This window comes from Prionailurus viverrinus, chromosome E2, assembly GCF_022837055.1.
Source record: "Prionailurus viverrinus isolate Anna chromosome E2, UM_Priviv_1.0, whole genome shotgun sequence".
NCBI lineage: Eukaryota > Metazoa > Chordata > Mammalia > Carnivora > Felidae > Prionailurus > Prionailurus viverrinus.
Window position 1 is genome coordinate 18076463 of NC_062575.1, and position 15473 is coordinate 18091935.

The 15473-nt window shown below is 39.9% G+C and overlaps 2 protein-coding genes across 2 annotated transcripts in view; both read right to left on the bottom strand.

The window, feature by feature from the left end:
• LOC125153190 (cytochrome b5 type B) overlaps positions 1–9947 on the bottom strand; it is a 37357-nt gene extending 27410 nt beyond the window's left edge. Inside the window, exon 1 of the mRNA XM_047836096.1 lies at positions 9694–9947. Coding sequence (XP_047692052.1) covers positions 9694–9855 — 162 coding nt within the window. The 5' untranslated portion in view covers positions 9856–9947. The remainder of the gene's footprint in view (positions 1–9693) is intronic.
• A 133-nt stretch (positions 9948–10080) lies between these two features.
• The window catches only part of NIP7 (nucleolar pre-rRNA processing protein NIP7), a 73634-nt gene continuing 68241 nt past the window's right edge, over positions 10081–15473 (bottom strand). Inside the window, exon 6 of the mRNA XM_047835938.1 lies at positions 10081–10169. The gene's annotated coding sequence lies outside the window, so the exon portion shown is untranslated. The remainder of the gene's footprint in view (positions 10170–15473) is intronic.

Here is a 15473-nt window from a genome sequence, read left to right on the forward strand (position 1 = left end):
AAATTATTTTGACTTGGATAGCCTTTGTAGTTTTCACACTAATGGATCTTGTCCCAGCTTTTATTATGTAAGCAATTACACTGGTTACAAATAAAATTTTTTAAATATACTACACAGCAATGAAAATCACAAACTTTCAAAAGGGATGAAACAATGACTGGGATCCATTCATTTCTCTCTCAATCCAGCAATAATCAAGTGAAATACTTCAAAGATACAAAGGAAATTTTGTGAAGTCCTCTGGTGAAGGATTTTAGTCAGTTCATTTGTCCAAAGAATCTTCCTTAAGTTCATTTCCTATGTATTACTGAAAAGAGGACAGAAAATTTATGTTGTAATACACGAAAGACAGAGAACAAATTACTAACAGAAAATGCACTTCTAGGGCACCTGGGTGGCTCAGTCAGTTAAGTGTCCGACCTTTGGTTTCAGCTCAGGTCATTATCTCGCGTTTTCATGGGTTCAAGTCCTGCGCTGGGCTCTGTGCTGACACTGCAGAGCCTGGATGGGATTCTCTCACTCTCTCCCTCTCTCTCTGCTCCTCCCCTACTCATGCTGTCTCTGTCTCTGTCTCTGTCTCTCTCTCAAAGTAAATAAACTTAAAAAAAAATTTTTTTAAATGTTTATTTATTTTTTTGAAAGAGAGAGACAGAGTGCAAGAGGGGGAGGGACAGAGAGAGAGGGAGACACAGAATCTGAACCAGGCTCCAGGATCTGAGTTGTCAGCACAGAGCCTGACGCGGGGCTTGAAACCATGAACCATGAGATCATGACCTGAGCCGAAGTTGGACACTCAACCGACTGAGCCACCCAGGCGCCCCAATAAACTTTAAAAAAATAAAAAAGTAAAGAAAATGCACTTCCGGATTACTAATTCTATGCAAAGGATGGAGGACAGATGGTAGAAAAGAAGAGAACGGGAATAATGACAGTAATGGAATAAAAATCATGATGGGAAGAAATTACACAAATTCTCTGTGAGTGGAAATCCCTTAATGATGTCATAAAAATGTAACAATAGGGATATGCTAAGGACCACCTGACCAGAAGCATTAAGATTTCAGAAGCTGCAAAATTAGGCCAGGTGATGAGAAGAAGGACCTCTAGCCAAAAGATCCAAATAAGATGTGGAGGCTGAGATTTTGGAGAGGACAATAACCACTTTCTGAACAACAGTCTAACAGTGCAGAGAAACAGGATAGACCTGAATGGCGAACAGGGGGAAATGGCGCCGGTCCACAGCATTTGGATTAGAAAGAACCTAGTAAGGCAGAGGTGCCATCCAGGAGAGACTAACTTGATGGTTGCCAGAAAGGGTGTAACCCTGGCAATCACCACTACCCAGGGTCCAAATTTCAGGTCTGCAGATCCAAACATAACTTATCCACGCTAGAATAAATCTCACTGCTACAGATTCTCAAAATTCCTTAGGTATCTTCATAATATTCGTTTATTACGATTGCAATTATTTATTTGATGTCTTTGTTCATCTGTTAGACTATAATCTCCATAAGAAAAAGAACCATGGTGGGGCGCCTGGGTGGCTCAGTTGGTTCAGCATCTGACTTCAGCTCAGGTCATGATCTCACGGTTTGTGAGTTCGAGCCCCACGTCCCCGTGTCAGGCTCCATGCTGACAGCTCAGGGCCTGGAGCCTGCTTCGGACTCTGTGTCTCCCTCTCTCTGCTCCTCCCCTGCTCACAATCTGTCTCTCTCTCAAAAATAAATAAAAATTTTAAAAAATTTTTTAATAAAAAAAAAAAAGAAAAGGGACCATAGTTGTCTTTTTCATGGCTGTATTCTAGAACATTGGATACCTGGAACACAGTGAGATCTAGAGAGCCCTCACTCTGTCCTCCTTCCCTCCCATTTCCCCTCTCCCCCTCTCTTCCTCTCGGGCATGTATGCCACACCCATGCCCACAGGCAAACGAATAAATGAAAGTCCATTTGTTCATCCAGGGCATCTCACCTGGACAGTGCTAGAGATTAAATTCTGCCTCATTTGATTTCTAGCTTTCCCTAGGACTAACCACTTGAAACTACTCAAGGAAAGAAAAGTATTCTTCCTATAGATTTGTTCATTTCGTAAGTTAGAGGACAACCAAATTGTACTTTCTTTTAACCAATTCTGGTAAGAATTGGTATTAGTCAGGCTCTGAAGCTTTCAGGGATACCCTCGGTACCCTGCTATCACCCCAAGCCTGCATTCTCAGTCTTTAAGGCAAGATTACTCTCTACCTTGTGTGACAATTACCTGTGCACAGATCTCATTCTCCCTTACAAGTCCAAGACATCATTTTTTTTAAGTTTATTTATTTTGAGAGAGAGACACCGAGAGAGAGAGACAGAGACAGAGACAGAGACAGAGTGAGAGAAAAACCCAAGCAGGCTCTGCCCATCACTGCAAAGCCCGTTGTCATGGGGCTCAAACCCACGAACTATGAGATCATGACCTGAGCCAAAATCAAGAGTCAGATGTTCAACCGAACGAATCAACCAGGTGCCCCCAGATCCAAGACATCTAATTCACCTTTACATCTTCAGAGCATCTGCCACTTAGCACCCAAAAGATGCTGCAAGGAACAAATACATTTTATTATTTTTTTAAATAAGTTTACTGTTAATAAAAAGAACCTCAATCAACCAACCAATGGTCCTTAACATTCAGCTCTTTATACCAGGCACCATAAGTCTTCATATGCAATATGTGTATTAATTGTCCTAACTCTGTGGAGTAGGTACTGTTATCTCTATCTTACAGATGGGAAAGGGCCTTTGCAGAGCTATTTGCCCACAGTTACACAACTATTAGGTAAAGCACAAAACTGAACCAGACACTTGGCCCCCAAAGCCAGCATCCAGACATTACAATTATATTTCATATACACAAAGAACAAAATTTCCTTTAAAAAAACAAAAAACAAAAAAACACTGTTACAAAAATGAAATGGCAAAATACAGATGGGGAGAAAAAAGTCATGATACGTATAAGGTTAACCCTTACACGATGTGGGGGTTGGGGTGCTGTCAAACCCCATCCCCCACATAGCTGAAAATCTGTATATAATTTTGGACTCTCCAAATACTTAACTACTAATAGCCTACTGTTCACCAGAAGCTTTACCAATAAGATAGTCAATTAACACATAATCTGTATGTTATATGTATTATACACTGTGTTCTTACAATAACGTAAACTAGAGAAAAGAAAGTGTATTAAGAAGATCATGGGGTGCCTGGCTGGCTCAGTCAGTAGTAGAGCTTGTGACTCTTGATCTCAGGGTCATGAGTTCAAGACCCACACTGGGCATGCAGCCTACTTCAAAAAAAAAAAAAAAAAAGATCATAAGACAAATTACTATATATATATAAAAAAAAACCAACCATGTGTAAATGGACCCATGCAATTCAAATCCGTTATTCAAAGGTCAACTGTATCTGAAAGGACTTGCATCCAGAATGTATGAAGAATGTTTTTAAGTCAATAAGAAAACAATCCAATTATAAATGGGCAAGATTGAACAGACACCTTACAAAAACCCATACAAATGGCCAATCACACCATGATGACACTCAACATCATTAGTCATCAAGGAAATGTAAGTTAAAACCACAAATTCTATACTAGCACACACCCATTAGAATGGTTAAAGTAAAATGACAAATACCATGTGTCAATGAGGGTGTGGAGAAACTGGAAAATTCATACATTGCTGGTGGGAATATAAAGTGATATAGACAGTTTGAGAAAAGGCCTGACGTTGCTTAAAAAGTTTAAAAAAAAAAAAAAAAAGTATGACCCAGCAATCTCACTTTTTATTTAACCAAGAGGAAAGAAAATACGTGTCCACACAAAGCCTGGTACATAAACTCTCACAGCAGTTTTATTCACAATAGCCAAAAAATAGAAACAACCCAAATTTCAATCCACAGGTGAACAGATAAATTTCAGTACAATCATACAATGAAATGAACACATAAAATTAAGATAAAAAGCAATAAATAGGAACTGCTGATACAGAAGAAAAACACAGATATGTGAAGCCAAAAACACTAGACACAAAAAAGTGATACCACTGTTCTAGAATGTTAGAAATCAAATCAATGGTTGTACAAGAACAGAGTGACAGATACATTCTATATACTGTGATGGTGATTTCACAAGTGAGACATTTGTCAAAACTCACTGAACTCTACATATAAAATCTGTACATTTTTTATAATGGTTATTCATTCTTGAGAGAGAGGGAGAGAGGGAGAGAGGGAGAGAGGGAGAGAGGATGAGCAGGGAGGGGCAGAGGGAGAGAAGGACACAGAATCCAAAACAGGCTCCAAGCTCTGAGCTGTCAGCACAGAGCCCGACGCAGGGCTTGAACTCACAAGCCGTGAGATCATGACCTGAACCAAAGTTGGATGCTTAAACGACTGAGCCACCCAGAAGCCCCTATATTCTGTAATTTTATTCTATGTACATTCGATCTCCTTCCCTTAGGAGAGGGGGAAAAAAAACCTAGAAAAATATTAATAACCCAAATGTTCATCAATAGGAGACTGCTTAAACAAATTCTAATCCATACAACAAATTCTATAAATAGGGAAGTATTCCAGGAAGGGATATGTAAAGATTCTGAAGATTTACACTTAAGTGAGAAAGGCAAAGCACAGATCAATGAGGATGTTATGTTAGCTTTGGGGTAAAAAGAGTGGGAGTGACCACATTTACTTTTGCTTGTATATGCAAAACAAAACTCTGGAAGGATACACAAACAACGGTAGTTAAATTTAAGAGGCAGTAGAACTGGGCAGATGGAAAGAAGGCTTTTTTCACAGTGTACCTGTATACCCTATTTAAAAAAAAAAATTACCTGGGCACCAGAAAAAGGTACCTGCTCTAAACTTCCCTTTATCTCATTCCAAATTAGATCTAAAATGTGAAAGAAGGTAGCATAAAACAGACCTAATTCCATACTCAGCAGCCTGAGGCAAATCCTGATGTAATAGGCATACACAGATCAGGGGTGCCCCGGGTGGCTCATTCGGTTGAGCGTCTGACTTCAGTTCAGGTCATGATCTCACGGTTCGTGGGTTTGAGCTCTGTGTTGGGCTCTGTGCTGACAGCTCAGAGCCTGGAGCCTCCTTCAGATTCTGTGTCTCCTCTCTCTGCCCCTCCCCAACTCACTCTGTCTCTCAAAAATAAATAAATGTAAAAAGACACACACACACACACAAAAAACCCCAGATCAATTAATAGATACTATAATTTCGTTAAGGAATACTACGATTGGGGCATGCAGCTAGCTCCGTTGGAGCATGCGTCTCAAACTATAATTCTATTTCCGTACTTATTTGTACATATTTGTATATATTGGTATATGCACAGAAGATGTAGAACAATTCGAACAAATTCTTGGAATTGAAAGTTTTACTTTCTTCCATTCTGTGTTGCTTTTCCCTCCAACCTTTTCTTGACTTCTTGGCCAAAATCATCTACTTGAAAAATAAAGTGCTTTCTTGTTGGGATGAGCACTGGGTGTTGTATATAAGCCAGTTTGACAATAAATTATAGTAAAAGAAAAAGAAAAAGAAAGTGCTTTAATGTCACCCCCATCTTAAAAGGCTTCAGTGGTTTTCCAATACATTTAGGATCAAATTCTACCTACCCTGCCTGGCCCGGCTCCCACCCACCTCTCTGGCCGTTCTCGCCCTTCATTGGCTACCCCAATGGCCACAGCTGCTTTCGGTCCCACTGACGGACCAAACTCTCACTTGCCTCTGCAAATACTGTGGGAATGCTCTTTTCTCTAGTCTTCCCAACTAGTTCCTTCTCCTCAGCTCAGTTACCTCCCAAAAGTTACCTCACAGAAGCTTTCCAGAAAGCTCTTTTTAAAGTACATCTCCCCACCACCCCCAATTTTCTTTCTCAACTCCTATTTGGTTTCCTTCAAAGAAAGCACCATCATTGAACGTTTGTCTCCTTTTGTTTTGTCTCCCGTGGAAGAGGAGCTTCAAGAGGACAGAACCATGTTTACTTTTATATGCCACCAGGACCTAGTACCACAGCACCTGACAGTCAGCACCTACACTGTGGAACGAGTAAAATGCTATCCCATCTGTAGGCAAGTCCTAAGGCAGTATTCCCACTCATGACCATGGTCACTAAAAAATACATACAAAACCTCAAAATATCACAATGTGTTATTTTAAGTTATTCTTTTCAGTAATGGTTATTTATACATAAGACAATGGCGCCCAAACTTTTCTTACCTGCGATACACGGTACGAAAATTAGAATACTGACTGAAACCAAGGCTCACAAAATCATACTGACCCTTGCGAAGGGAGTTGTACTTTGTTATTTTCTAGCCCAAGTCATAAGACAGTATAACCATTTTTCTGTGACTTTTCTATACTACTAAACAGCGCAAAGACAAAGATGTGTACTACTGCAAGGTTCTGGGTTTTCATTAATGATTTCAGTAAGTCAAACCCATACCACTAATTCAAAAATGCAAAAGTAATGTCAGGGGAAGGATAATTCAATTACATTACCAATTCTAAATCATCACATTCAAACTCCAGAATAACATTATAAACATATTCATTAAAAAAAAAAAAAAAAGCAACCTACAGACACAGGATATTCAGATTAGGGACCTCTTTCTAAGGAGAAGCCCTGAAGTATTTCAATTATAAGAAGGATGAGAGCTGATACAGGTCCTCCCACCTCACCTAATAGCAATCCTATTCTTCCAGACCTGCAGGCCAAAAACTTTGGTGCCATCTTTGACCTCTCTCACTCCTCAAATCCATTGCATCATCAAATCCTATTGGCTCTACCATCAAAATACATCCCAAATCTGATACTTCTCACCATCCCCCATTGCCACCAGCCTGGTGCAAGCTACCACCCCTTGCCCAAATTACTACAATAGCCTCCTTCCTAACTGGACTCCTCAATGTGGCTTTTGCCCTCCTTCAGTCTCTTCTAAACATTGCAGAGGGATACTGTTAAACCATGAAGTCACATCATGTCACTCCTCTGCTCCAGTTTGAGTTCCTCTCCTAAAAGTCAAAACCTTTCATGAAGCCTACAGAGCTGTACTTGATCTGCCCTCACCTGATCATGCAGACCTCATCTACTACTCTCCAGCCACTACAGCCTCCCCTCACTTGTCCTCCCAACACTAGACATACTCCCACCTCAAGGCCTTTGAACTTGCTCCCTCCGCCACTCCCACTCTTCCTGCAGATATCCACATGGCTAGCTCCCTTAAACTTCCTTCTGGCCTTTAGTCATTCTCTTAATAAAACCAACTCTGGCCATCATACCTAAAATTTCAACCCCTCACCCTCACACCTTCATTCCATATACATCCACAGTCCTCTTCTCTGCTTTATTTTTCTTCTTAGAACCTACCACTACCTAACACAGCATACATTGTATTTACTCTGCTTATTGTCCACTCCCCATCGACTAATCTGCATGAGGGCATAAATAGGGCATATCCACTGCTGTCTCCTAAGCACCTACAACAGTATCTGGCACATAACAGACACCTGATAAATATTTGAATGAGAAAATAAATGAATGAACAGGCTTGGAATGAGCAAGATAATAGGAACAGAGAAGACAGATCAGGTAAGTAAGAAGAGTTAATTGCAGGTAAAGATCTGTGGCTCAAACTTCACCTGTGATGTTTCTGGCTCCATCAACACGTGGGAACCCAGTCAGCAGCCACTACTCAAGGTTGAACTAATGTTCAATCTTGAACTAACGTTCAATCTTGAACTAACATCCACTACAAGCACTGAATGCTTCTTCAAGTTCATTATGTATTCTAAGTCAATCAAGAAGAAATTTGGGAGAGGAGCACTTGGCTGGCTCAGTCAGAGGAGCACACGACTCTTGGTCTTGGGGTGGTGCATTTGAGCTCCATGCTGGGTGTGGAGATTACATACATAATACATAATGAGAAATTTGGGGGAAATGAAACCACAAATGAAAAACATCACCTACCGTTATGAATTATGCTTTAACACGCTACCACCCACAACTGAAACTTACAATGAGGCATATGCCTAAGGACCTAAGGCCAGAATTTTGAAGTAATGCTATGTAGACAAGAGAAATCAAGGGATCTATCTAAACCAGATTCTGCCACTAATCAAATGTATGACTAAAATCTGTGAACCTGTTTCCCACCCTGTTAACATAAGGATCACTACATCCAAGTCACTCTCAACTAGTCATCCAAGGATGAAGTAATGGGAAAGTACTTTTAAAGTACTGTTTTAAAAGCATAAAAGGCCATACCCCATACAAATACAAGTTACTAAATTCTAAGATGTTAACTTACTGGCCATTAAGAAGATTTATTAAAAACAACGTCCTTTTGGGAAACTTCACATTTCAAAACTTTTTATAGATTTATAAATCAGGATGTAGGGGCATCTGGGTGGCTCAGTTAGTTAAGCAACTGACTGTGGCTCATGTCATGCTCTCACAGTTTGTGGGTTCGAGCCCCACAGCAGGCTCTATACTGTCAGCTCAGAGCCTGGAGTCTGCTTTGGATTCTGTTAAAAAAAATTTTTTTTTAATTAAATAAATAATCAGGATTTAGTGATTTCTCCCCTAGGCTCCAAATTAAGAAAATATATATTTTACTAGCATATTTGCTTCACAAAAACAACTAACAGAAATGAAGTTTTTCTCAGTTACAACAAGGTTATACTGCACAAGAATTTCTAAGGAATTAACCGCAAGATTATTAATCTATTACTCAACATGTTACACATCAAAAAAATATATATGTTAATATGTATATATATAAATACCTCAAAGTGTCAAGGATTGGGGTGGGAGCAATGACTGCCAAGGAGCAAGAGAGAACTTTTTAGGATGATGGAAATGCTCTGTCTTAACTGGGATTTTGATCACATGGGTGAATGCATTTGTCAAAACTCATCAAACTGTACATTTTAAATGGCACATATTGTATGTCAATTACACCTCAATAAAGTTAGATACATTAAAAGTCTATCCTATTCCCTTAAACTAAAAAAAAAAAAAAAAAAAAAAAAATCACTCAGTTGCACCATGGTCTCAAGAACTTGCATAATGAGATCTATTGCAACAGGTTTAAAGATTTAACAAAGAGGACGTCAATGGCCAAAAGAGTCAACTCATGACCTTCCGGCCTCAGGGTTAACTCAAATTAGAAAAAAAAATAAAAGCAGCATAATCAGGGGGTAAAAATGTCAGCTTCTTATAAAAACCAAAAATGCTATTAGTTAGGAAGACACAGCGGAAATAGCACAGGTTTGGAGCCCTTCAAACCTAGGTTAGAATGGTTATAGGCTGTTAAGCGTGTGACCTTGAGAGCCCTCAGTCTGGAGGCTCAGTTTCCCTTTCTGTAAAATGGGAATAATGATGGCTTAAGAGTTTGTCCTAGGGCACAGTTAAGTGCTCAGTGTATGATATGCAATTCATGATACTACTGAAGACCGGAATTTAGCGCTGGCATGCAGATCTAAGACCCCTCGGTTTTCGTCTAGGGGAATCGTGGCCACTTATCGCCCTCCGCCAGGCTTCATTTCCCTTCTATACATATCCACCCTGCTGCTTCTCTAGTCCAGACCGCCCCTCTCCCGTGCAGTTCCCAGGGCCTGCGCCCCACCTCCCGGGCCCCCACCTCGTTAAGGAAACGGGTGATATCGTAGACTCGCCCGTGGATCACCAGCCATATCTCCTTCATGGAGTTGTGCTTCGCCACCTCCTCCAATCGATAATAGGTGACAGAGGTCTCGACCCCTTGCCCTTTCCCATCGTTGCCGCTTGCTTCCACAGTCGCCATTGGGCCTGAGACACCTCTTCTCCACCACTAACCCGGTTTCCAAAGCTAACTTCCTCGAGGCGGGCCCTGAGCTCAGCTCTCCCCGGCTTCCGTAACCAGGGCCGTCGGTGGGCTCCTGGCAACAGCCAATCATGCTCCCGGATAGTTCCTGGTTCGTTTTCTTTTCACCAATGAAACAACGGATTCAGGTTCAAGTTCCACCCACCTCTCGCCCGATCCTTGGAGCGTAGGCCTGGTTCGAGGTCCGACTAACCAATCAGAATCGTCCATCCCTCCAATCTCACCAATCACATGCAGAGATTTTGCAAAGACGCCTAACGGAGACGGATAGACAGGTGTTAAGCAAGGGAGGTTTCACCTTCACTCCGCGTTGCCGCCTGCACAGTGTGGGAAGAGGAGGCAAAGTCTCCATTTTCCTGTTTCCTTCCCCTTCCCTTCCTTTCGCCGTGGACCTCTTGAGTCACACGAAGCTTGTTTTCCCCCACCTCTTGCGCGGCTTGTATTTCAGGGCGGGTTTACATGTTTGTTTGCAGTCTTCAGACTGTGATCTGTTGTTGCCCGTCTAAGTCTCATTTTCCTAACCAATAAAACGAGCAAGATAACCTCATCCCTGCAGAGAAGTTTGGCCGATTAAGTGAGGGAGTGTATCTCTACAGCGCTTGACACAGTAATCAGAACATAAATAACAGTGCTAGAAAAAAGGGGGGGGGGGCATATAATTGGCCTAAGGCCATGGACAGGTAGGGTATGGCGTATCCCAAGTTTCTGACAGTACTGAGAATCTGATTTTGTTATACATCAATTATATCTTAAAGTTGGGAAAGGAGATCTGATTTTTTTTTTAAACGTTTGTTTATTTTTGAGAGAGAGAAAAAGAGAAGGAACAAGCGGAGGAGGGGCAGAGAGACAGAGGAAGACGCAGAATCCAAAGCAGGCTCAGCGCTGTCAGGGCAAACCCTGACATGGGGCTCGAACCCATGAACCGTGGGATCACCAGAACTGAAGTCGGAAGCTTTACGACTGAGCCACCCAGGCGCCCAGGGGATCTGAATTTTAAACAAATTATTTGGTGATCAGAACATAGCTATGCTATTTTCGTTCCCGTGTGTTATAAAATAAAATTCACCTCAACTGTTCCCAGCTAGAGGTCCCAGCATTTTGGAGTTCCAGCCTGGTTGATGTGCATTATCCTAAACTATTCTTTTTTAACTGCCATGACAACTGACATGTAATGTCAGTTTCATCATGTCACTCTCCCAGACTCTCCACAATCCATCCCAACCTCTTTTACTAATATTTTCCACCATTCCTTTTATAAGACTTGTGTGCCAGCCACTGACTCCTAAATCTGCTGGTAAGAAAACCATTTCTGTGATCAGACCAGATCCACCCACCTTCTTCCTTCCAAAGCCTACTTACTTTGAATTCCTGGGATTCTTTTCCACAAATTCTCCTGCCATTCCAAGCTCCAGTGGTCCCATCTCCTTACAGTACCTCAACATATTACTATTTCAGGAATCCCCTGTATCTGTAAATCTTAACTTCCCATAGTTACCTCCCAAATGAGACTGAATCATGAGAGAAATCCCATATGACTCAGGCTATTCCACAAACTACATTCTAATATTTACATTCATTTCAGAGATATTTACTGAACATTTACTGTGCCACAAGTACTGTGATAGGCTCTGTGACAGGAAGATAACATAAGAAACAAGCCTTTCGAAAGAAACAAAAATATTCACATCTACATAAATTTATCATGGCAAGAGGAATTAGGATCACAATTTAGCTCATGACCTGAGCTAAAATCAAGAGTTGGACACTTAATCAACAGAGCCACCCAGTTGCCACAAAGTGTTTTTTAAATTAATATTTAAATTTCCATTTTAGAATTTCAAACAGGTGCATTGAAAGAATAATAAAATGAACTCCCACGTACTTTTAACTTAGATCTACTAATTGTTAATATTTTTCCATATGTGATTTCTTCCATATCAAATAATGTTAATAATGTTGTTGTTAATAATGTTAGACCAAAAATAAATAAATAAATAATGTTAGACCATTTCAGAACAAGTTGCAGATGATATGACCCTTTACCTTCAAACAATTATATGTCTCCTAAGAATAAGAATGTACTCTTACGTAACCCTAGTATGATTTTCAAATTCAGGGAATTAATATTCATACAAATCCTGGATCATATATTGTATTTACTTATGTCTCCTTAGTGTCCTTGAATCAGGTACATTTCTTCAGTCTCTTACTTTGAAAACATTGACTTTAAATTTTAAAAATTATTTTAGAGAGACAGCGAGAGCAGGGGAGGGGGCAGAGGGAAAGAGCAAGAATCTTAAGCAGACACCATGCTCAGTGCAGAACCCAATGTTGGGCTCGATCCCACAACCCTGGGATCATGACCTGGGCCAAAACCCAAGAGTCAGATGCTCAATCAACTAAGCCACCCAGGCACCCCAAGACACTGACATTTTTTGCAAGTATGACCTGAGATTGAATTGGATTCAGAAAAATATTGTGGCCTAAATGTATTGATTATAAGTTCATATTCAAAATTACCATGTGTTAGCCAGAAAGTCCAGCTTGGAAGCCCTGCCCCTGCCACTCACAAACTTAGTAATATTAGGCAGCTTTCTTGATCTCTTTTTTTCCCAAGTGAATACCCAACTGTTCCAACACCATTTGGTGAAAACATAATTCCCCAATGAATTGTTTTCCTGTCTTTCTTGAAAGTGGCTTGTCCATATAAGTGTAGGTCTTTAACTGAACTTTCTAGTCCGTTCCAGTGATTTGTCTGTCCTAATGCCAATTCCACACTGTCTTGATTACTATAGTTTTGTAGTAAGACTTGTAAGTCCTTCAGTTTTGCTCTTATTTTTCAAAATTGTTTCTGCTATTTTAAATCTTATGTATTTCCATATAAATTTTAAAATCAGTTTGTTGAGTCAAGTAAAAAGTTAATGTCACCAGTGATAAATCATGTTGATAGCATGGTATGTGATGAGGAGACCACTTTATCACTATGACATTCTTCCCAAAAACCCATAACCGCAGTGTAAGCATGGGAAAAACATTAGGCAAGCCCAAATTGAGGGGCATTCAACAAAATACCTGACCAGTATTCCTCAAAACTGTCAAGCTTATTAAAAACATAATAAAACAAGGAAACACTTAGAAATTGTCATACACCTAAGTAGACTAAGGATATATGACAACTAAATGCAATGTAGTATCCTGGATTGAATCGTAGAACAAAAAAAAGAACATTAGAGAAAAAAACAGTGAAATCCAGGTAAAGTAACTAATGTACCAGTGTTGATTTCTTAGTTTTTACAGATGTACGATAGTAAATGTAAGATGTTAATATTATGGGAAGCTGTCTGAGGGGTATACAAGTACACTCTGTACTATTTTTGCAATTTTCTTGTAAATCTAAAATTATTTTTAAATCAGCCTGTTAATTCTATAAATCAGCTTATAGACGAACATATAGAGATAAACATATTAACAGCCTTGACTCTCCCAATCCACAAACGTGGTATACTGCTTCATTATTTGAATCTTATTTTAATTTGTAGTTTTTGGCATAAAGGTCTTTTGCATCTTTTGTTAAATTTATTCCTAAATGTTTTACAAATGGGAGTTATTTCAGTTTTCAATTGTTTGCAGCTGTAACAGAGAAATATAATTGATTTTGTACATTGACTTAGTATCCTGTGATCTTGCTAAATTCACTTAGAGTTCTAGTGGTTGTTTTGTGTATTTCTTAGAATAACTTATGTAGCAATCATGTTATCTGCTAATAGGGACAATTTTACTTCCTCCTTTCTAATCTGTGTATTTTTTTTCTTGCCTTATTTCACTGGCTGTGACTTCTAGTACAACATTAAATAAAAACGGTGAAATGAGCATCCTTGCCTTGTTCCCAAATGTAGGAGGAAAGCATTCAAGTCTTCCATGATTAAATATGATATTGTCTATAGGTTTTTCAGTTGATGTCCTTCATCAGAAGGAACAAGGCAGAATTCCCCTAGATTCCTAGTTTCCTATTTTTTTTTATCATAAAAGGATATTGAATCCTGTCAAATACATATATTTTGCATCTTTTGGGATGATCATATGATTTTTCCTCCTTTATTGTGTTAATATGGTGAATTACTTTGAATGGTTTTCAAAAATTTAACCATCTTTGCGGCACCTAGGTGGCTCAGTCGGTTAAGCATTCGACTTCGGCTCAGCTCATGATCTCACGGTTCATGAGTTGGAGCCCCACGTCAGGCTCTGTGCTGACAGCTCAGAGCCTGGAGCCACCTTCAGATTCTGTGTCTCCCTCTCTCTTTGCCCCTCCCCTGCTCACTCTCTGCCTCTCTCTCTGTGTCTTTCAAAAATAAATAAGCATTTAAAAAAATGTTAAAAAACCATCTTTGTATTCCTGGGATGAACTCCACTTGGTTATGACGTTAGCCTTTTCTATATATTGCCGGATTTAATTCACTAGTATTTTTTAAAGATCTTTGCATCTGGAGTGCCTGGGTGGCTCAGTCAGTTAAGCATCCGACTCTCGATTTTGGCTAAGGTCATGTCTCATAGTCGTGGGATTCAGCCCCATGTTGGGCTTCATGGGCGCTGAGTGTGGAGTCTGCTTGGGATTTTCTCTCTCTCTCTCTCTCTCTCTCTCTCTCTCTCTCTCTCTCTCTCTTTCTCTCTCTCTCTCTCTCTCTCTCTCTCCCTCTCTCTCAAAATAAATAAACATAAAAAAAAAATCTTTCCCTCTATATTCATGAGGAATATTGGCTGTAATTTTCTATTCTTGAATGCCCTTGACAGTTTTCTCCAAACTTTTTGATACTTACTGAGTTACTACAGCTAAGTACTGTGTCAAGATGAGTATTAAACAAAGACTCAACACAGTGCCTGCCACAGAGAGTCCTCAGTAAATGCTGGCTATTTTGGTGTTATTGTTTCTAGATGCTATAAATAAGACCCACCTTCTAAAGAAACTTACTAAGAGAAAGGTGGCACATATGAAACATTTTTATTTATTATTATCGGGGTTCCTGGGTGGCTCAGTTGGTTAAGCATCCGACTTCAGCTCAGGTCATGATCTCACTACTCATGAGTTGGAGTCCCGCATCAGCTCTGTACTGACACCTCAAAGCCTGAAGCCTGCTTCAGATTCTGTCTCCGTCTCTCTGCCCCTTCTCTGCTTGTGCTCTGTCTCAAATATAAAATAAAACATTTAAAAAATATTTTTATTATTACTATTATTATTATTATTTTAAGTAGGCCTCATGCCCAGAGTGGAGCCCAACGCAGGGCTTGAATTCACAACTCTGAGATCAAGGCCTGAGCTGGGATCAAGAGGTGAATGCTTAACTAACTGAGCCATCCAGGCACCCCACCACATAAAACATTTTGAGCATTAACATTTTACTTTTGCTGTGTCATGTACTAGAAAATCTTCTCCCTGCTCTTCAGGGGCATGATCCAAAATTTATCACAGACAACAGTAGGATCAGTGTGTGAGTACTGCTCCAGGGAAGTCCTTATTTACCTTGCAAGCTCATTCTACTGTTTTTGTATAAATAGTGGAATTG